Genomic DNA, 24458 nt, shown 5'->3' with positions numbered 1-24458 from the left:
AAAAAGCATATTCAGGTAGGATTATCTGACAGAAAAACTACGTTGCAGACGAACTCTAGAAAACTTTCCAAAACCTACGAGAGAACGCCATTTTAATATCACAGTGACAGAAACATTAGAAGTGACAGATTGTCGCTTGGATATGTTGCTTGGATGGCACAATGGAAGATCAAAATGTTCGGGTGACGCTGGAAGGGGTTGATCATAATTTGGTTCCCAGGCCACTGGGTTTGTGTAAACAACAATCTGATCAAGTAAGAAGTACTTGATGTAATGATAGCTTGCGCAGCACCCGATATATCTCATCGCCTCGACTTGCTTCCATGACTGGATTTTCTTTTATGACCATGCTGTAGATCGTCGGAACTCGAAGAGTATGAGCGTTTCTTTTCCTTCTTGCGCTCCTTCTTCCTTTTGTTATGAACAGCTCTTCTGCCATCGTCTGAGCTACTCCTCCTGTCTCTAGGCCTACGCTCCTTCCTAACAAGCGTCCGTTTTCTTTCATCGTCGGACGCACTAACGTTATCACTATATCGATGCCTTCCAGTATCTTTCTCGCATTTTTTCGGGCGTTCTTTTCTTCTCCTTCGATCATCTTCGGATGATTCACTTCTGGCTCGGGTTATCTTCTTCTCTTTCTTCGCGGGTCTCTCCTCTGATGACGATCGATTACCACCCCGGTACTGTAGAATATATCGTGCAATAAATTAAGTATTTTGTAATTAAAAACGGCTGTAACAAAACAGATTTCGACTAATAAAGGCCAAAATTGTAGCACCAACAATAATTTCATAGAGGTAAGAGCTAAAAGTAAAAAGAGTCAAGAGAGGCGGTTTAGATATGGGAAAGAAACTAATATTCTTAGAGAACAAACGGTGAAAATAACAGGGTTGACAGATGACGCAGGCAGGGGGATGGGAGGAAGGGTGAGAGCAAGGGGTTTAGTACAGGCGTGGTCATAAGTACTGATTGTTCGTCAATATGTGTGATCTAGAAATATTTTAAATAGTATTGACTTGTCGAGCAGTTGCCTTGTGAATTTTTGAAAACGTGATAATAAATCAGGCTGATAAACAAGCAGTAGTTAATACTCAATCGATAATCTCAGAAGCAACAGTTAATTCTATAGATCAGGGGTCGGCAACCCGCGGCCCGCGGGCCACATGCGGCCCGCAAGGTACTTTTGTGTGGCCCGGAAGGCCCCTGTTAATCTGTAAATAATTTGGCCCAATGCACGAGTGTCGGCTCGGATTCAGTGATGCTAGATTCTTGTCTAGATTAGCATTCCTCGTTAACATTACTTACTAGTCACTCGAACAAGCTGAACAAGAAGCTTCAAGGTCATGGTCAATTTGTGAATGTCATGTACGAACATGTTGTCACGTTCCTGCTTATGCAACATCTTTAGAAAACTTAGCTGAATCAAGGGAACTTGGTTCACTTTCCATCTTCAAATGGAGTTGATTGAGCTGCAGGGTACCAGTGAATTGAAACAGAAATACAAAGACACTCAGATAATCCCGTTTTATATGGAGTATCTCCATGGTGGATGATGGTTCATATCAAGGTCTGGTGCAGCATGCCAAGAAGATGTGTTGCATGTTTGGGAGTACTTCTTACCTTTGCGAAAAACTCTTCTCAAAGATGAAGTAAGCGAAGAGTCGACTGCGATCTCGAATGACTATCAACATAAACATTCGGCTGTCAACATAAACAATTCTGCCAAATATTGAGAAGTTGGCCAAGGACATGCAGCACCAAGTTCATTAGCTTTTTGTAACATAACATACTGAACAGTGAACATGTACTTTACATCTATCTTTGTATTTACGAACTGCTTCCACGTTACAGTAAATTTACCGATAAATACAATTTTATTGATAAGATTAGCAGTTAGGTAAAATTGGTATATATTAGAATTTAGAATTATACTGTATTTTGAGTTGCGGCCCTGGTATGCATGGCAGAAATCATTTTTGGCCCCCTGTTTTATAAAGGTTGCCGACCCCTGCTATAGATAGTCCGATAAGATCCAAGCAGTCTTAATTGATTGCTGTTGGCAGGGTTATTTTACATTAGAAGCTTTATTTTTTCGCATCACGAATTCTTGATTAGCTGCAGCCTTCGTTCCTTATCTAAAAAATTCATTCAAATTAATTCTAATTACATTATCATATTTATCCAAATCAATTATTCCAATAACATTTTAAATACATAATCATGTGTATCCTTTTTACAGCGTATGAAGTTTCACAGGTAACAGTCACTCTTACCTTAGACTCTTTATCACGACTATGTTCTTCATGATCTCGTTTTTGGAATTTCTCCTTCCCTTCATACTTATCTTTACGCCTAGATGTTTTTGAACCAGCTCGTTCTTCATCACTTTCGAAAACCATTTCGTATCTTGAATGTAGTTAAAGAAACAAAACACCATTGGAACAATAGCTCTATTTTGTAAAGACAATCACAAAAGAAACACCTCTTTCCATGTTATTCCGTTGCCTAAGCCCGTCATCTTAGCCCGTCATGCCACTGCTGGCAGATGGTCTCCACTTGTGACGATCTTCAATCCTTGACAAAAGTCCTTGGAACACCCTGCGACTAATGAAAGATTTTAAAGAAATAAAGGTTTCCGGCTGTAAGATACAAAAAATATCCCCCCTCCCCCCAAAAACAATGTTGGCTGAAAAGCCTATTACTTACCCTAGCTGATAAACTGACATTGGACGAATTTCAAGCTTCGAAATTGTCGTTTTTCAACATTGTTTCAAGGGGGAGAGGGGGATGCTACTGAAGTTATGCAAAATTTTAGCTTGGTGTACCAAGACTTTTGGCAAGGATTGTTGGTCTACATAATGTAATGCTTGTGAAATATCATTCTTCTCTTCCAAAGCTCTTTCATATAAAGTTCCCCTTCAGTGTCACCAACCACTTGTTTCTCCATATCAAACAAACATAGGGTAACAAAATTAGATATGTTAGTAGCCTTTCACAGCAAAAGGCAAAGCAAAACGTCCAGGGAAAAACAGACACAAAAAGCATCAATTTGGCTTTATATCAAGAAGAAACGGATCTACTCCCTAACTTTATGCTCTAGCGTCCCTGAAAGATTCCATTATCCTACACCAAAGATATCACTCAGGGGTAATGATGATAAAAACAATTACACATATTTAAAGTGGGCATTCTACAAAAATTAACAATGTTTAGCACACTGAACACAGATAACTTAAATATCTGTAAATTTAAAAATACTATAGCTAATTTTTAATATTTCTTCCTTATTTGCTCCATTTATCTTTCATAGCACCCCCCCCCCATTCGAATTTTTTTATCCCAGTTCTCATCAAAAGTTGAGCTTATCAACATACTGAAAAATTCCCCAAAGAAGCAATGTAGCACAGGTAGTAGAAAAAGCGCCGTCAGTGACGTAAGGACCGTGGGCACTGGGGGCAAGTAAACGAAAAAGAACCTTTTAGAAAGTTCCCTTTTAGCTTTGTTTCCCCCAAGACAACGAGTTTAAATATACTGCAGTCAAAATGCCCTTCCAGGTCAAGAGCTTCCCTTTCAAATGATCCCAGATAGAAAGTTAGCTTTTTAAGCTGTGCATCGCATATTCATCTATTGCTTTCTAATAAAGAAAGCGCCCTCAAAGTGCTGTGCCCCACCCCAAGTGTAAGATGCTTCTAAAGGCCCTGGGCACGGCAGTAACTAGTGATTAATGTCTATCACCAATATTGTATCCAGTGTCTGCGCTGTCTTCGTTCCTTTCCTCATTTCAACGCGAAAATCGTTTCTTAAATGCGGGCAAAGGCGACAAGAATATGCAATAAACCCTTCTCCGAAGATTCCGCACATGTTCGCGTCTCTCAGAACATTTCGCTGCTTTTCCAATCATTTTGAAAAACAATCAGTCAGAAAAACAACCGAATCACTCAGGTATTCCAGCAGATTCAACGACATCTGTGCGTCAAACACAATAAAACAAGAGAACGCAGCCTGTAAAACACGAACAACTTTGCAAATTTAGGGCGGAATTGGATTATCCATGAAGCAAAACCGCCTAAAAGTAGCAAAATATAGACTCGTTTCGCAAAAAATATTTTGAGCTCTGAATAATTAAGAAAGCAGGCATATGTTTCGCACCATTATCCTCGGAACATATCCGATTTACGACTAAGCTTTTGCATATTTCTATTCCAAGTTTAAAATGTTATTGCAATACCTTTACGACGCATCATATACTTAATTTCCTAGATTCGAGCTTTCACAGATAATTTGGGCTTAATTCATTTTTGAAAAAAACCGAAAAGTAATACTTTGCTCGAACAAACGAGCTCAACTCAATCAATCAGAGAAACAGAGAAAAAGATACTTGTCTCGTCCCCTTTTATCTCTGATCTCTAACACTTTAGCCTTTGCTCTGGCTGGGGTGTCCTTCTCCTGACTTCCGTTCGTATTGAATGAGTATTTGCCTTTTAACCCTGGAAAAGAAGCACATAAGCATATCAAAACAAGGTGATATTAAAATATTAATGTAAACCCTTTTCATTCAAATATTTATCTCTCTGAAAATTTCGAATCTCTCTGAAACAGGCAGTTCACTAGCAGTTATATGAACTTACGGTTACATTGAAGGAAATCGACAGATATAAAAGTGCCTTAAACCGTCTGTCAACCAATATTAGCCAATCAACAAGCGGGTGAGTGGAATCAAACTCACTGATTGGTCCATTTGAATTGAAAGATGGCTTAATCTGTCAATGGCCTTTAATACGTCATCAAATAAAAGTTATTTCAGTATTTGCTTCGAAAACAAAACATATCATAATTTTCTTATTGCAAGAGTCGCTACTTTCTTCATGACATTTCATGACAAGAGTCGTTTCTTTGCACAGTATAGCAACTTTAGCATTTCCAGGTATTCTGTCGATGCCTGGTCAAACAAACAAGCACACATACAGAAAGGTCGGCACAACTGACTTCCCTGTTTCCTCTTTTTAACCAACTTTATAAACGTTTCAAGGCAACGACTGCGCACACTCGAAACCAACAGTAGACTCGACAACATAGAGACATTGTTTTCTTAATGTGCAAGAGAAAATGTACAGGAGAAAATATAGACGAGTAGAATCACCCGCTGCTCTGCTGGTTAAACCAGGAAAACAAGCATGAAGAGTGGAATAATGCGTAACACGGCAGGTTTTAGCTTTAAAAAATGGACTGAGTTGTAGCGCCAATGAAATTGACCCGGTTTTAGATAGGTCTAAAAATCAGCAACAGCATGCATGGGCAAAAAGGTACGCGAAGTTCCACCTTGAGAAAATAGGTCAAACAAAACAGATTTTTCTGTTCTTCTTCTCTAAAAAGGCATTTTTTTAGTAGAATACCTTATTGAAAGATATTTCCAGTCTGATTGAAAACAATAACAGAAATCGTTATATTCACCGTCAAAACCTTTCCTCTCAAATTTAACAATTAGATAAAAAAACAACCATGTTATACTTTTGACAAGAACAAAAACTTTCCGAAAAAATAACAGCTTAGCTTTACAGGGGTTTTTTCGCCCCTTCTGACCCCCCTCTTTATCTACATCACTTGGTTGGTAATCTAAGTATGGAAAAACATGCAAAGTACCAAGAATAGAAAAGAAGAAAGTCGATGAAATGTTGACGTGTGAGCAATTTCTGACCATCAGTATCACTGATGCAGCGGCATCACTAGTATATTGTATTTTCAGATGCATAATTCAACGGACGACTGTTCAAAGGGCGAACATATACTGGAATTGGATTTATATGTGGTTGAGTTATTTAATTTGACCTTGAAGTTGAAACCACGGTTGTGCTATATTTCTGTATTATTAGAATATTAAACCATGAATGAATATGCAACATTTCCAGCTGCAAAGCCACGCGACCGTTAATACACCAGATGATCACGCAAAAATAGTAATTCAAGGTTTAACCAAAATTGTGATAAAAATCTTGTGCAATTTATTCGAGGTTTGATCTTGCAGCTACTAGTTTGTACAAGAAGCAAAGAGTTACTGACATTTTTGAAAAAAACCAAAACAATCATTTTTAAGTTATAATACATAATAATACATTTAATAATAATATATAATACATTTTTAAGTCATTTAAATCGTGTAAATATACAAGTCAATATGCCTGTAACATCATGAAAAACTGCAAATATAACAATGTTTCATTAACAAAAAAGTCATCCACATATTACATCATCATAGCATTATCAATCAGTGATATCACTGAAGAAAATCGTCAACAATAGAGGACCAAAGAGGGAGTCTGGATAATCTAATTTTTTTGTCCACAAATTCTATAAAATGATGTTGTATCAACATTTCAACCAGATTAAATCATGTTAGTAAAATATTTTTCGAGAGAAAAAACAGTTTTGGTACAAAATATTTTGTCTAGGTCGGATGAAAACATTCCGGTCAATAGAAAAAAATTATAAGTGAGAGATTGACAGACGGAGAAAAGGACAGACGGAAAGCAAGTACCATGTAAAGATGGAGACAGAACCAGAAAAGAAATATTCCCAGTTGATTTGTCATGCTTAATAAACATCAACTCTAAATAGGCTTCAACTTTGATAATAGTTAAAATTTCTACAGCTAACCGTTTCTTTGGGAATGATGCAAAATTTCTCTATGAAAATCATGAAAAAGAATAAGGGCATTTCGAGGAACAAAAGCTCTTGATGCCAATCTTAAGTCATAGAGGTTGCCCATCGGCAAAAGAGTACCATGTTGGCTCGATACAGTGGCGGATTTAAGGGGGGCAACTAGGGGCAGTTGCCCCTCCCTCGACGAGTTGAAGCAAGTATGGTGCCCCTTTTTTCGAATTGTCCGCCCCTTTTGAAGAATGAGAATCAGATGAAAAGATTCTTAGACCAACAGGTTAATTTGCTTCAAGGATTACTTCAAAGTTGTGTTGTTTATTTCGAAAATGGACCTGAAATTGTTGTATACAGAGTTCCCTCCTCGTCAATTTTTCAGCGCCCCCACTACCAACTGCCCATCCTCCAAGTTTGCTCTGGAACCGCCCCTTGCTCGATACGAGATAGAGAAGGCATCCCTGTCAGCAATTCCTATCGAAAACAGCCTACATACAATTGTTGGCATCACTTAGAGACAACTGTTATCGACATTGTTTTAAAGATATCAAAAACTCATCACCTGAACGAATCCACTTGCTCTTTGTAATTGACTGACAAAAATCAATATGAATTCTTCGGTCATCAATCAATACATTTTCCATTTTGAAATAGGCCTTTTCGCATTCTTCAACCTGCAATGTATGAAATTTCACATAATGTAATTCCATGACTTTATCATCGTCAATTCTACACAAAAAACTTAACATTGGTAGTTAATAGCTCCATAGCTTCTTGGAGGAGATTCATCCGATATTTTAGCGCGGAGGCATGATTTAAGTGAAAGAGTAGTTCATCAAGAGAGAACCTAGAGCCACACCGTAAGTGAAGAAATCCGGAGATCAGATAATCTCAATAATTTACATGTAAAAATCAAAATGCCTGTATTGGGAATGGCAGAAATTATACTAGCTTACAGTACAGGGATCATTAGGGATCCTATAAATTAAACATTAAAAATTAAAAATCAAACACAGTTCTAGAAAACTAGTCAAAAGAACCAGGTCCAAGAAATTTCAGCCAACTTGCGTTCTCCGAATATACTAAGTGGTCTGCATTTTGACTTACAAAAGTTGCTATCTGCTGACAATAGGATGAATAGCTGTATTTGATCAGCTTGTTCAGCAAGCTAGACAAAATTTATTTCGATGTGTTTGTATTTTGCTTTTACAAAAATCTTGAGGAGATCACAAGCAAAAATTGGCTGGCTTTTCTGGAAATCAACTATCGTGAATTCATGCCAATAAACAAAATGACAGAATATTTCCACGATAATTTGTTTAAAAAATAGATCTTCTTAGAAAGTAGTGAATTGAAACAAAGCAATACCTTTGAAAATTCTATGAAACCATAGCACAACGAATCCCCAGTTTTGTGGTCTCGTATAATTTCGCAACTGCAAAAATCAATGAAATCTGAATTGATGTTTGCACGGATCTGCAATTGTAAAGATGTGTTGTAGGACTGCAATTGAGGGCGGCTTTTTTATATCTGGTAGTTATTCAGAAGATATAGTCGCAGAAAACACGATTTTATTGTCAAATGCACTCGTAATGTAAAACAAAGATCTAGTTTCTTATTCACAAATTTATTGCGTTACTCTCAGAAATGTCAACATTGATATTTAGTGAAAATTTGATAACATTATTAAGAGCGAAATATCTCTTAGATTATATAGTTTTATACAGACAACATGCATACTGTTTTTACAGACAAAATAAAGGCCTGGGATCTGACCACAGATATATGCAGAGAAAGTCCAGCTCCATACGAATATATTTAACATCCTAAATGGACTTAACGAACAACACCCAACAATCGAAACATCTCTACAACGGACATCCCCCCTGCAACGGGCATCCCCCCTGCAACGGGCATCTCTCAGAAACAAAAGTAGATCTGCCGCATATGTGCCCGTTATATAGAAAAGTTCTACATGAATTGTTCACTCTCTGGAGCTGCGAAGGAGAATCGCATTCAGACCTATTGCAAGTTAAGCCAGGATTTTACCATTGACATGTAGTTTTGTTAATATCGGGGACTGACAATAATTATTACTTGTCAATGTGGTCGCTAAACAGCAGATCATTTTCGCAAATTAGGCAAAGAAACGGTAAAAATTGCCAAGCTTGGCTGTAGGCATTATTTCTTAAATAAAAGGGCTGAGCGTTCGTACCACGTGTTGTAGGCCTACCTTTGAAGTTGCCTTAAGCCTATAACGTGATGACGTCATTTCTGATAATCACGAGGCATCACACGTCACGTGAAGCATTTGTTGAAAATCTAAAATGTTATTCAGAATCCGGAAGCTGAAGTTATGAGACTGGAATCGATCTGAACACTGAAATCGAATCTTTATGTTGGTTATGTTTTCGCCATTTAAAATGTTGATACTTAGAACATGATTCCTTTTCATGACAACCGAGGAGATTTCTCTAAACAAACCAACGAAACGTGGAAGATATAGATCACATTAAATTCAGGCTGGATTTGGCTTGAAAAGGACTTTAAATAATCTATCAGCTAATTGTATCTGGAATTAGACTTTCACCACAACAAATATCATCCTCGCAAAATTTCGATGAAAAATTGGGACAAAAGTCCTCAACACGAGAAGGGAGCTGGAATCCAGAGACCAAATCTGCGCATTCATTGGGGGTGTTCAGCTATAATTCTTTCAGAAAGAAAAGCAACGAATTTGAAGACTGACCGGACGTAAAATTAAGCAGCTATAGACTGACAGCAGACATCAATGCAAAAACGTCATCAACATAAAAGAGGCCACTCTGACGAATCATTACTTAATTGGCACAAAGCTCTTTAAGTAGAAACACACGAACATCAAAGGTCAGTTTTCTGACAATTTGACATCGCTTTTACAAATAACTCCGGGTGCAGAGGTAAACAATGAGAAAAAATGAAATAAATATTTCTTTTCTTTAGCATAACAAAGATTTTAAACTATGCAAAATTAAATCTTTCTTTAAGCGAAAGCCCTCTGGACTTATGAACACGAGGATGTTGTTTAATTTCATTTAAATATTTATGTGCTTTAAATCTTCGAAGATCTCACAATCTAAAAATCCCCTGAACTAAAACTCATCTAATGCATGAGGTTTCATATCTTTACGAAACGTGGGGTTATCATAACAAAAGAAATTTTCTTGATATTCATTCTAAACAAGAAACATAATATTTTCATATCTACAGCGATATAGTTATTCTAGTCGGTTTCACCCAACGATTAAGTTTCAATAAAAATGATAACAATCATAATAAAACTTTCGAAATTTTATTTCATGGACTTTGTAATAAATAGCGCTATACATACAGACATTTTACAAATAATACGCCATCATATACTCTGGCAACAATATAGGCTTAATTTAGGTAGGACCATTTTCCTGTAAAGTTCTCAGGTGGTTACTGATGGTTACTAAAGGCGTAACGACCGACAAAACGAGGTCATCAGGAAATCTTTAGCACAGGGCGTGCTTTTCGGATATTGTCTTAAATATGATGTCAAAAATGTTAAAGAACACTCAATTGTGATGATAGCTTACTGACAAAAGAGCCGTTTAAGTACGACCATTCAGGACCTTCTGGATTTGTCACTCCTTCATACGAAGAACCATCTAACACAGCTTATTGCCTATTATCAACAATTTCCCTGCTGTTTCGATTCAAATTCTGGCCCGAGATAGTCACAGCGACTATACAAATTATTGCCTACGGTGGCATTTCAAAAAGATGATTAATAAGGTTGGTAGGCTTTAATTGTCATGCATAAGGCATCATGCAATTAAGGTTGGTTGCTAATAAAATAGTTTAGTCGTGGAAAACATGTTAATTCCGGGTTAACATATATTGCCACTATATAGAAAGATTCTCGAACTTATAAAGCCTTTAAGACACAAGGGAACTGTTATAGAGGAATTTTGATAAAATTAATACGTCGCTTTTTTCAATTCCAGGCGTAGGAATCGAAATGTGTGGTAACATCGAGAGGAGGGACCAGGGCACTGCTCGATAAGCACCTCTTCTGAGAGTCCTAAAAACTACATTCGGAAGCAATATACAAATACTAACGAGATAAAAAGGGCTCTAGAAACTGCAGTTCATAGAAAACCTACTTGAGATTCATATTTAGCAAAGCTTAAGTTTAGGACCAGATTATTCCAACCACGCAGGGAACCATCAGAGTAATTACTGGCTGAACAGCGATTTGAAAAAATTGCTTTTCAAAGAGCAGTGATTTTTAGGCTGGAAGCTAATCAAAGCATGCCAAAAATAATTAAAGGATAAGGTTCTTGCCAGGTAGCATACACTTTTAGCTTAGCATCTCTAGTAAATAATTCTAGTGATAAAGTTTTAGTAGCTTGGTTTTTAGACAGAAAATGTCATGCGCATAAATGATTTTACTAAAGGAATCTCTGGAGAAACAATATTCAATGCAATGAAATGTAATAAAATGCAATGCGATACAAAAAATAAATTAAATAAAATGAAATAAATAAAATTTGATAAAATAAGATAGCTATAAAATAAAATAAATAAAATAAGATAGCTATAAAATAAAATAAAATAAATAAAACCAAAATAAAATACAATACAGAGAATGGAATGCAATATAATACCATACAAAATACATCAAAAACACCACTCTTTGTAACGAAAACTTCATGAAAGGGGTCAGAACGGGCGTATTGTCTGCAGATTCAATAATTGACAAAAACTTAAGCATAAATGTCTTGTTGACAAAGTAATTGTTGACGGATTTTGGCCACAGTACATAACCAAGGCAACTCCATTGCGGCGCAAGAAAACGGATTGCAACACAGTACAATCGACTCCTCTTACAGTCACTTTGCTTACAGTCACACTTCTGGTTACAGTCACATAAAATTTAGACCCCAATGTGCAAACTTTTCCATTTAACTCCGTTTACAGTCACACTTCGTTAACAGTCACAATTTTTCATGTGACTATAACCGGAGTCTACTGTACTACGCAAAAATCCCATCCTATTTTTTATAGAGTAAAACAGAAAATCATGAAATATGCAATCCAAAACAAGAAAATGAAAATGCATCTTTGCATAAAAAGATTTTTAAAAGCAGATCCTTGATATTGTTTACAGCATGCACAGTTAGAGAAAGTGGTAACAGACCAGTGAACCATAGTCATAAGAAAACTGAGACGGATGTTTGCCAAGGGTAAGATAGATGCAAAAAGACTGCTTAGTTGCTAGGTTATTAAACATGCCCCCATTAAAAGAGTTTCCTACCAGTCTAATAGCTTTATTGGAAAAACGAGCTACAATCTTGGACAGAGCTGTTGAGACAATGCCCAAGCATATACCATGTAGTATGCATACATAGTCCCACGTGCAACCATCTTTTAAAACATTCAATGATGCTGCTTAAGTAACTTAATAGCAAATACATGAGCATGGGGGGGGGGGCGGGAGTCGAGGCAATCAAAGAGAGAGGATGAAAGAGAGAGGGTGAAAGGGCGAGAGGTGAAAATTCAACATCGTCTGTCCAAACTGTAGAAGATTCTGCATGACATGAAGCAATTTTAGCATGATATACATATCGTAGTATATTCAAGTATAATAATTCATCTTACGTTGTATTCTGTCTAGTTTCTAATTAAATGTATTACTGCTGATCCGAGTCAATGCCTTTGAAATCATTCCCTAATGTCATCCCAAAGCTTCGTGAATATAACGAAAGGAACTTTCCACCAAGAAAAAGGACTGGAACAGTGAAACTAAAAGCTGCCAAAACACAGACCATACCGGCAGCAAATTTTCCTGGAGGAGTTCTAGGGACAATATCTCCATAACCAAGCGGAATTATAGTCTGAATTGCCCACCAGACTGAATCAGGAATGCTTTTAAAAGGGGTATCCATTGACACTGACTGTTCTGCATAATACACTAGACTTGCATAAGCCAAAGATGACATTGCAACAGCTAACACCATAGTTATAACGTCAACAAGGCAATCTGATAAAATTCGAAAAACTACTTGAAGTCTTTGTGACTGTCGCCTTACACGAAGAAGGCGTAGAACCCGAAACGCTCTGACAGTTTGTAAAAATGTCATCGACGAATGATCAGCGAGAAACTGGACCACAATGTAAGGAAGCACTGAGATGATGTCAATCAAGTTAATTGTCGAAACAAAGAAGCGAAATTTGACTGGCGTGACAAAAAATCTTAGAAACAGCTCAACCAGGAAGAATACATTTAGGAAGAAATCGATTGAGAACAGCTCGCTCTTAAAACTCAAATGTGGGAGAGTCTGAAAACAGCCTAGCAAAACAGACACAAAAATTAGAATGTAAACCACAGTCGCATACACAGCAGCTTGCTTTGACGATTGGGGGTTCTCCAAAAACTGCCAAATAACCTCTTGAGTGTTGCACGTGAATTCGTAAATCGGTGTTACATCTTCCAAGACTAGACCTTCTCGCTCTTTCATTTTTCGAATATCTTTTTCTGGGATGTCGAAATATCGACAGGTTTCCTCGAAATCCGCCGCTGGCAATGAAGGAGGTCGCGTTAGAATGCCATTTGATTGGTAGTAAAACAGTATCGCATCGAACGAAATTGCGCTGCAATGTAGCACAATCATATCAGCACTGGTTGTTGGCAGAGCCTTGCGTTTGCTTCGCGAACCGAGAAGAGTTGTTGGAAACCGTCGTAATGTCGATTCAAGAGTCTCGTAATACACGCCACGCACACTTATTTGTACCCTATTGCTATTCATTTTGACCTGAGAATTCACGCTCAATTCAGCAAAGTTTTTGTAGTCAAAAGCGTCTACTTCCATCGAAGAAATCGATCAATTAACCATTTACGGCGGGTTGTTATTGGCTAAAAACATTCGATGAACACTACAGTGAATAGAAATTGGCTTTTAGATTGTAAATAACTTCAGCATACCCTCCATTTCAAAATGTCAGTTATTGTAAATGTAGCTTTGTGTTAATGTGGCTGCATAGACAAGTCAAGTCCATTCATTGTCTAGGTCGAATTTCTATTACCAATAAACGATGTTGTAGCGATCGAAAAAGCCATTTTAAATCTACATCACGCGTGAAAATGAATTAACCGAGTCTGATAACGAGCACGTGACGTAACACAAAACAATAAGCACAGATCATTTAACTGCCGACCTATCAACATCACTTGCCAATTAAACAAAACTCCTAATATATCACAAGAATTTCAGCATGAAGATCGATAACCAAACGAGGAACTGCATTTCCCATTCGAGAACAGCCCACAACAAGTGGCTTTTGGCGTATATTTGCTATCAGTTTCAGTTAATGAGATCAACTGACCCCGCAGTATTACAAGTGAGGTTTCATATTCACTGGATAAAGCTATAATCCCAACCAGAATCCCAGCAGTGTTTCACATGAAGTTTGATATTCACAGGATAAAGCTATAATCCCAGCCGGAATCCCAGTAGTGTTTCACATGAGGTTTGATATTCACTGGATAAAGCTATCTTCCCAACGGAAATCCCAACAGTGTTTCATATGAGGTTTGATATTCACTAGATAAAGCTATAATCCCAACCGGAATCCCAGCAGTGTTTCACATGAAGTTTAATATTCACAGGATAAAGCTATAATCCCAACCGGAATCCTAGTAGTGTTTCATAAGCCAAAACAGGTCATCGACGTACAAACCAAATATTGACGCCAGTCCAGTTGCTGAGCTGTTGACTGCCCGGAACAGTTCTTCAAAAAGCTACTTTTTCGGTTCCATATTCATACAGAATTACGTAAACAGCTTGAATCAATCCTTTTCAGTCCATAAGAGGAAGAGTTCCGTAACAATCCATTAAGTCAGTCTTTCCAACCAAATAAACTTAAATCAAGATATCAAAACAATGCAATCTGAAAATCACATGCATTCAGCATCAGTTATCCATTATGGAACTGAAAATATCTAAGAACATAGCTAAAAGATGAAAAATTGTTGGTTAACACTCTTCACGAACATCGCGACATAATTCAAGAAAGCGTGGTAACATCCGTCTTTTTGAAATATATTTCTAAAAAACCATTTGATAATTCACCTGAAAACATCCATCGTTAATGCACGACCACCTGTTTAGGCTATATCCAGAAAAAAACAACGCACAGAAGTGAGTTTCAATTAAATTTGAAGCGGAGAGACCATCTTGAGCGTTTGGTAATTCAAAACCAAAGTAGGCAAACAGCTAAATTAATAGTCCACACATCATTCCAATAGTTGTAAAATATTGAATTTGTTCTTTGCAAACAAGAGTTGAATTTTTGTTCAAATGAAGGTATTTGAACAAAAAACTACAACAGAACAAAGAACGAGTTTCAAACCAAACAACAACAATTTATTCTTCGATTTTCTTTCTTTGTCTTCCGTGCTTGAAATTTAATTGCTGCAGGAAAACATTGCCAAAGAAACAGAAATATCTGTATCAACGGAGCACGCGAAAAGGATTGCAAAGATTTCTTTTCTACAGTAGTGATGGCCCGAGTAGAATAAATTCTATAGAATCCAGGCTAATTGCATCCATTTACATCACCAACATTGTATATTTAAGAGGTTTAAACAGCCTCAGTGAAAATCTTAGCAACAGTTACCACAAGTAACTATTCACACAAAACTTTTAACAGAAAATGAGTTTACATTTTTCAATGCCAGCATATCCTCTAAATTTCGCTAGCCTACTGAACTGCGATTGAAAAATATTAAATTTAAGTTTCTTTCCTTTGCCAATGTGTTGTCACAAATTTCATATCCAGATATTGCATCCAAACACAGGCTTGCGTGTCAACCTTCTCCAAGAGTTCTTTTGCCGTTACAATAAACACAGTACAACAACTTCTCTTTCCGTTGATACCCGAAAAATCTTTCTGATTGAAATGGTGCGTACTCTAAACGATGCTTTAAATACCTGCTCCAAAAGGATGACACCAAGCTGGAATGGTTTCAAAAAGAACTAAGCGGTGAACAGGGCGATTGCAAGTAAAAAAGAAGGAATTACAGTTTGTGATACCACGGGAAGATTTTCAAGGCATTCAACCATTCTACTCTCTTTCAACTGAACATTAATCGTCGGCGCTCTTTCGTGGATTTTACTTTTAAAATTCACACATACACTGTGTAATACATAAATTAATATTTAATTCGCACTTTTTCATATACTTGGAGAAATCAACTTCTCAGGTTCATCGCTGGCTACTCATTCCTCCAGCCGGTCGCTAGCATGTATATTCCCATGTGTAATCTAAATGCTGTATTAATCAACTCGATTGATTCAACGCATTTCTCGCATTTCTGCTATTGACGTTCTGCCACAGAAAACTGATTTGGGAATCTCGCTGATATCACTTTTGGATGTCGAACGGGAGCTACGTACAAAGCCTGGTTTCTTAAGTTTATTTCAGTTTTTTATAAATATCATAGGAAGAATTAACATAAAAGGTTATCAAAATAGCCTTCAACTACAATCGACTGCTGATAATTAGCAACGGTATATCAGCTATTGAAGGCAAACCTAAGGCTAGCCGAAAAAAATATTTATAAAAATATGCAATTCATTACATATAGTAAAATAAAAAACAAAGGCATCGCAGATGTCAAATCGAATAAAGACGGCAAATTACAAAGCAAAACTAATGAAAATGGCAAGAACCAGGAGAAAAGGAAAATTTTTATCATTCAGCTAATGATTGCAAAGTTGTTAAAAACAAAACAACTTGAGTAGCTGCGCCGTCACACCTTTATGCTGAAGATGGGAATTGGAGTGGAGGGGAGCAAAGCCAGGGAAAAGCTTGAAGCAAAACATGAAAAGTGTTGATTACATGATCATTGTCAGTGATTTGATGTTTCCGGTTTATTTTTCAAGTAGCCTCGATATTGCATTGCCTCATTCAGATGGTCACAAAATCTACTGCTAACGCTCCGACCGAACCAACCAAGCTTTTGGAGTTTTAGCAATTGTTTTGGAATTCTTATACAGCCTCGAAGATTGCTGTATTAATGAAAATGACCTAGCATTTTAGAGCTCTCTGGCGTTCCTGTTTATATCCTCGTCCGTGAGTGACTGCTTGGTAATTCCATCCATTCTTGTCAATTAAATCTTTTTTAGATCTACCAAGATGAGGTTATGCAGCAACTGCCTATGACAATTTAGGGATTTAACACAGTGCTGGGGTCTTAACAAACACTGAAAATTAAGTTTAACGGATCAAAGTTGGATGCAACTATCACCATTTCATCGGCCCTTTTACAAAATGACTTTGACTACTTTCTAAAGACACTGTGACACGATTTGCCAGACAATAAGAACACGTCCTGTCTCAGGAAATAAAATTAGAAGAAAAGATGAAAGTTTTTTAGAAAATTTACTCTCATGTTAACAAAATCTAGCAGATTTGGTCAGCCAATAGACCATGTCTCGAAAGACGTCATTCGTAACTGTTATTTCATAGTTTTAGCAACATTTTAGAAACAATCTATAGATTCTGGTTGTAGAAAAGTCATTGTTGAAATTAGAGCATCATTTAGAGCACTCAAGCTTCAAAATATCCAAAAATTATGCATTATCAAAACCTGTATGGTTCATAAAAAAAAGGATATTAACAAAAAACCCTAGAGGCTCTCAGCCTACTATTACGGAACGTAAACGATGCGCATCAAAGAGTAAATGCTATCAAAAACAAAAAACGACATTTTTCATCATTATGACTTGCGAGAAGCTATAAGTATGAAAAGTTTCTTGATAAAGCTGCAATCGCTTTTGAATAGGCTTCTAAACAGTCTTATTTGAGATCTCAAGTTTAGTAGGTTAAAGTGAACAAAAGGATGGAATCAAAATGGAAGGCAAATTATTTGAAGCAATATTCGTATTCTTGCGAACTTGGGAAAGCATTGTCTGCAGCACTGCCTCTCATCAAAATTCAAATAAAAAGACGGCTGATTATAAGCTTATCCTAAACACTTTTCTCTAGACAAAACAGCGTGATTTTTTTTAAAATTTAGCACAGACGCTTTCTAAATACAAACATTGCTGTATTCTAATAACGATTAATTCTCTTGAAAAAAATGGCGCTTGAGGTGAAAATCAAACAGTGAATTAAATATGTTTAACAAGATGAGCAGAAATTAAGAGAACAGCCTAAACTGACTCACTTTAATTCAGTAATTTAATCCTTTTAAAGTAAGGTGATGGCAGCACCGTCAATTCGCATTTATGATAATTTTTCTCGATTTAGTGAAGAAATATATTGAAATAGGAAAAACGTTTATTATTAGGCAAAATGGAAAGATACTTACCATTTTTCACAGTTATAAGACCAAGTGTTTATTACAAAGCATTAGTGTTTTTATTGCCACAATTGTGATTTATCAAGCTTGCTTCTCTTAAAGTTTTTAAACATGTTATACCAGGGATCATGTTGCTCATATCTGGGCAAACAGTGCCTGTAGCAGTTGCAGTGTTCAAATACTTTAAGAACCAACTTTTGATTAAATATCTTCTGATGAAAAGGGACGACGTGGCCCTCTCCAAGCTCAAAGCAAACTCACTTCCTTCTCATTTTTCTTTATTAACCCATCCTGCCTAGAAAGATTAGAGGATGAGTGGGTAAAGAGGATGTTTTTACTTTCCTGGATGCTTCTTAACGACCCATGACTCCAAAAACCGTCAAGTTTAGTGAACAATTTTTCGACGAAGAAAGGATGAGTGCATATTTCAAGATAGCGTAATTATGGCCAGGTGAATTCCATTAAGATGAATAAACATCAAAGAAGTAGACTACATTATCTGCTGCAACAGGTCTGCAGCTTCAAAAGGTTTGCAAAAAATATATCAATAAGTTCACTACCATTTGGTTCAAAGATATATATAAGATGAGCCACAAAGAACAATACTGTCTATTAAAAAATGTCAGACCTTCTTTGATGTGTTACATGACGTAACATTAAAATTCATGCGTGTAAGAAATCCGAATTGGTTTTGCACGAGAAAGTCAGCAGCCGGCAATCTTCAATGACACCTAACTTCAGTGTGGAGACCACTTGAAGAATAGAAATGTAGGGAGCACTTGAAGAATAGAAATGAGTAACCCTAAGCTCTAGAAATACCTAGTCCACTGGCATTCAAGATCTCTACATAACGGAAGATTGGGAAGTAAAAGATATTTTTTAATCGGAATCTGATGAAACAGGGAATAGTAATGTTTCAGTGTAGAAGATCTGCATGTGCGATCATTGAAAACGATTAATCGATGATAACTGTTATCATATTCGGTTATTCACAACAGAGATAATGATTTGATTATGACCGAGAGCAATTATGATCCGGGGTGACATTGATTAAATTGATTTTGATCTAAGGTGATTGTGATTCAAGGTAGCTTTGATTCAAGTTGATTATGATCCGAAACAATTTTGATTCAAGGATCCAAGGTGATCTTAAACGATTTTAAGTGATCAAGACTACATGCGCCTGAAGCTGCAGATGGTAGGGTAGCGTTGCATATGTGAATGTGGCTATAGATATCTGACAGAAATATAACCACTTTGCTTGGCATGTCGAATTGTCCGACCTATAAATCAGCCGAAACAATCAATCATTTTGATTTGCACGCAGTACCTGTAACAGACAATGACTGACTGGTAAAACAGTCACAAAAGCAGCCTGTTTGAGCTACCGACTTGTTACAAGAATGTCTTGAGATGTTGCAAATACTAGTCACCGGGAAGGTGTTTGGCATTTAAGTCAACGAAAATCATTAATATTTACCCCGTACCAGGAATAATAATCATACATATCTCAAAATATGTATACGGTGAAGTGTAGAACGTTCAAAACCTTGATGGTAATCCATTTATAGTCATTCTGACGACAGTTTTAATACAAAATGTCTATTAAAAGACGCGAGGAAGGCCTAAAATAACACTGTCAACGTAAGGATTGATTAGTAACAGGTCACAAAGGCCCTTTTTGGTGGAAGAGTACAGATACTTTGAAATAGAAAAGGGGTTTATTTATTTCACATTGAATCAATAGGAATCGTGTTATTTTTCTTCTATCTATGGCTGCTTATAGAATGTACATAAGCATCAGCCAGAAATCCTTCACTAAGACATCAGAAAATGAAAATTCCGCTACATTGTACAAAAAAAACCACTGATTACATTGAACATTACAAAATGACCAGAAGCATGTTGTCATCATCGGACTCAAATTTAATTAAGGCCACTCATCGTATTTCAGTTAGATACCATTTACAAAACTTTGTGAAATATAAGCTGGATTAAATGATGAAATTGTGTATGTTGCATTTAACCAGGTTTCTGGAACTGTGAAACTTTGCCACTCAACTTTGTGATCTTTGGGATCAACGAAACTTTGGGGTGCACAACGAGGTGTACTTCCAACATCGGGCTTGGGTCATGAGTTCCTTAAAATTGGACTATACCTAAAGTTGAAATAAGGTTATTTTTGGGCGGGACCCTTAAGCGATTTTTGCTGAAAACGCCTGTGAATTTAGTAGCTAGAAGAACATCACAATTTCTATCTCATATCAGCAACTGGAGATACAAGCGGTCGACCGATTACACTATTGACAAATCATTCATAATATCAACATAATTATAACTTCTTCAACTAAATAAAAGAACCGTAAATTAATCACTGAAGTTTATTTTCTGCATTTCTTTCTTTTCTTTTCTTTTCTTTCTTTTTCTTTTTCTCTATCCAGTTTAATTGTTTTCTTCAGTGGGAAATACGCTTGAAAAATAACTCTTGTTTGGAACAATTTCGATTTAATCATATATCATTATTTTGATCATTAAATACTGTCCAATATTAATTGTTAAAGACCATGAAGCTTTCAGGGTAAAACGGAAAGATGCAAATTTTGGCAAACACGCCCTTAAGATTATCTTAAAATGAATTTCAGAATGTTTTTTGCAGTCATTATCTTGCATACGTTTAAAAAAGTTAACTTTTTTAGCCAAACTTCTTCTACGTTTGATTAATGAAATTCTTGAAACCGATTTTGTAGTATATAGACACAAACTGTTTTAGTACCTGTTTTCTGTTATTATAGCATAGAATAGTTGTAGGATCAAGAGTGATTGTAGTATGAAGGTTATGTTCGGTTATGTTTAATAAGAGATGTCATAAGAGACACGAAATATTTCCTTGACTTGACCTAACGAATTATAAAATATTATAAAATATCATAACATATTACAATTTTCATTACTTGAAGAGGTTCCTTATACCTTGTGGCCCTAGTTTTTTTCAGTTTCAGTTTATAATTTCTAAATTCAGCTACATACAAAAATTTTCAAAATAAGCTAATTAAGTTTAAATAATTATAAATACAAACAATAACAATGACGTAATACCTATGGAATTTGACCACTCGTCTCCTCTCTTTGTGACCTTGGGTATGTTCAGGCTATCAAACTTTGTCAAAAGTGTGGAAAATTTATTTGCCCGCTTTGACCATAATTACTAGTTTTATCATTGCACACTTTTACTGTTCATCACTGCACCTTAACAATTTGGTATGGATTGGACAAATGAACTACATTCGTACCGAACCTAAACAGGAAAAGGAAGGGTAACTTTCCCAGATGTAGAGATTGGGGGTGGAAAACTTATACAACTTTGGAAACATAGCGAGAATTCGAGAAAAACCTGGAAATTAGGAAATAATGTATCGAATTATATATGGGAAAGTAAGGATAGTAAAAAATAATAGGGAGCAAGCGTACAGAAATTGGATGTTGAAGCCATTTTGACACTTTTCGATTCAAGAAAAACTTGATTACTTCCTGTTTTGTGAGTGTAGTGAGAAGAAGATATCTCCGAGAGCAGTAAAGACAGGAAAATATCAGCCCTTAACGTTGTTGTTTGATTTAGTCTAGATAAATTTCCTAAGATTATCATAGAGGTGATCAGCAGTAGATGAACCACATAATAGAAATCCTAGTTAGATAAAACTGCTTTGATTCTTATATAATTCTCTCAATTCCCCAAAATCACTACAGTTGATCCAAACTTGTAACTCCGAACAGCGAAGGATTACAAAATGGCTGATTGGCTGATTGTGGCTGATCGGGTCTCGGTGAGTTGACAGTGGCAAAACTCCAAGACAAAAAAAACACGACAATCTAAAACTACTTTCAAAACAACAGAGTTATCAATCACCAATCTGTTGCTGGTTTCCGTGAATTTAAATTGGCTAAAATTAGAATATATTCTCGTAGTGTCCCGGTGTTTCATTTCAAAATACACACACCAATTACCTCGCCTTTAAGAATCCCTAAAGGTTAAGGGAGTGGAGGATGGAGAGACTGTTAAAAACTTTGACATTTGAGTTATACGGTAAATGACCAAATAAGCGCCCATTGACAAAAGAGTGTCCTAGGGTCAAATAATTTTTTTGCCGTGCACTTTTCCCTTATCAACGCCCGTTAATGAAGAGATGGGTGCTTATTGCGACAAACGCTATTTTTCCTTCTAAAAATGTCCGTAGCTCAAACAAACTTTTAGAAATTTTAAGTTTTCATGATCAAAGCTTATTCTATCTGTCCCTTTAGCCAAATTTCTTCACCAAAAGCAGTCTCAATGAAACGGGCGAGCCGTTCACAAAGAAATTTCGACTGGGGACCGTAGATGAGGTATTTTCTATTAATCTAATATCTATATATAGTCTATATACATACTATATAATACAGTTGATAAATATATATCTAGACATATAAGTCTTGAAACTCTTCATGGGCAGGCTCCACAATAAGTGTGGTTGCCTGAAACTGCGCATTTAGAAATGAAAGGTAAAAACTAACCAAGCAAAGTGTGCTAACTTAAATTAAGTCATTTCGACCTGGTCACAACTTGTGTCCTTTAACATTATAAAGAAAATAAGCTTTAACCAGGCAGAAATATTAGGCAACTCATCAGCTTCCCTGGGTACCATAGCCACCAAATTCCGAGTGAAGAAATAGAGGATAGGAGCGGAGAAGCACGAATTCTATTTCCGTCCACGAATTCTATTTCCGTCCACGAATTATATTTCCGTCCACAAAATCTATTTCCGTCCACGAAATCTATTTCCGTCCACGAAATCTATTTCCGTCCACTAAATCTATTTCCGTCCACGAATTTGTGTGGCTCTGGTACCCAGGGCCATGTTCATCTGCATGAATCTTAAGAGAGACATAAAAACTGCTTGCTACATAAAAACAAAATAGAACATAAAAGATTATATAAATATATATAATATACAAATGTATTTTTAAAAAAAAAGTAGCAATCGACATAAGGTATTAGCAGGGCAGTCGACAGCCACGCTGGGCCCAGGGGCAGGCCAATGTTTTGGCTCCTTGACACCTAAAGCAATAAACCTAAAATGCCTTAAGTATGGATATAAAATGCATAAAAATGTCTTTACTTACTTTGAATATTATTCGTAGGGTTTGATGTGGCTATTGAAATAAAGGTTGTGGAGCAGAGGATAGTTTGAGGTTCCTTATCTGGAGTGGGGGGGGGGGGTAAACAGGGCAAGGCAGGGATGAACAGGGCTAGGCGTGGCAGTGGAAGGAAAGGATTCAATGGATTGGAAGAAAATTGACAGAAATGTTTCTTTTCTAGAGGTTGTAAGTCTTGGTATGGCCACTCACTTGAGTGCAAGCAGGGATCCTCTCTCAATATGGTCAAGTTTTGTTTCGCCATTTGCTCTTTCTTCATCGTTGATAGTTATTGTAGATACTTATTCTAGATTATTCACAAGGGATTCTTCACAGTATGCACACACTGAATGGCGATAGCTTCCTATAACCTTCCTATAATAGTTTCCTATAAATTTTTCTAGTTTAAACTATGGGGGATCCTTGTATCATGCTGAATAAGCATACCATGCTTAATAATCACCCCTTTTTAATAACAGCCCCTTCTTAATAAACGCCCCCTTCAACAATCGCCCATACTGAAATATCACCCTTTGTCAAATAAACGCCCCTATTGAATGCTTGCACCATTTAAATAATCGCCCCTGTCGAATAAAAACCTACTGCTGATAAACGAACCCCTATTGAATAATCTTCCCTGTTGAATAATCATCCCTGTTGAGTAATCGTCCCAGTATGATAGCCGCTCGGGGGATAAACTATGCCTAATTTTGGACGGGGACGTGCCATTTAAGTTAAAATGTTGGACCCGTAATTCAGCAAATGTCTAAAAAAATGTGATTCATAATTCCGCAAACATGACGAAAACTATACCCATAATTCTGCAGAGCAAACAAAATTTCTAAAGCACATAAAAAATCATCAACCAAATTCTGCATGTCCTATGCCCCAAAATCTTAATGTTACACATATTTCTAACTGGACATTCATTTTTTAATGCTATATATTCTTCCTAATAATTTTGCAATATTTCCCCAAAATGGTACTAATAATTCTGCATGTTTCTTCAAATGGTACCCATGGTTTCGCACAAATTTCAAAACTGATACCGATAGTTCCGCACAAATTTCAAAATTGATACCGATAATTCCGCACTTTTCAGGAAAAAGGTACCCCTAAATAATGGACTGTCCCCATACCTTCAAACATGTTAAGGTACCTCCCCTCCCCCGAGGATAGTCGCCCCGTGCTGAATAAGCAACCTCTATTAAATAAACGCCTGAATGTTGTGATTTTAAATAAACGACTTGCTGCATATCCAGTTGAT

The 24458-nt window shown here is 36.6% G+C and overlaps 2 protein-coding genes across 2 annotated transcripts in view; both read right to left on the bottom strand.

Annotated features, from left to right (window-relative positions):
• Window positions 1–47: 47 nt before the first annotated feature.
• LOC135685560 (peptidyl-prolyl cis-trans isomerase sig-7) overlaps window positions 48–24458 on the bottom strand; it is a 43963-nt gene continuing 19552 nt past the window's right edge. The window contains exons 9-13 of the mRNA XM_089112851.1: window positions 8017–8083; window positions 7211–7322; window positions 4379–4487; window positions 2274–2406; window positions 48–683 (exon numbers count right to left, since the gene is read on the bottom strand). Coding sequence (XP_088968977.1) covers window positions 303–683; window positions 2274–2406; window positions 4379–4487; window positions 7211–7322; window positions 8017–8083 — 802 coding nt within the window. The 3' untranslated portion in view covers window positions 48–302. The remainder of the gene's footprint in view (window positions 684–2273; window positions 2407–4378; window positions 4488–7210; window positions 7323–8016; window positions 8084–24458) is intronic.
• Window positions 12196–20493, bottom strand: LOC135685317 (potassium voltage-gated channel subfamily A member 1-like). The gene has a single exon (XM_065201224.2). It carries the CDS (start codon window positions 13527–13529, stop codon window positions 12351–12353), a length of 1179 nt encoding a protein of 392 aa, XP_065057296.1. The 5' UTR covers window positions 13530–20493; the 3' UTR covers window positions 12196–12350.

The sequence above is a fragment of the Rhopilema esculentum genome, chromosome 15, assembly GCF_057945365.1.
Source record: "Rhopilema esculentum isolate cy_ngs chromosome 15, ASM5794536v1, whole genome shotgun sequence".
Taxonomy (NCBI): Eukaryota; Metazoa; Cnidaria; class Scyphozoa; order Rhizostomeae; family Rhizostomatidae; genus Rhopilema; species Rhopilema esculentum.
Note: the sequence above shows the minus strand (reverse complement) of the source record. Positions and strands in the feature narration are given on the sequence as shown.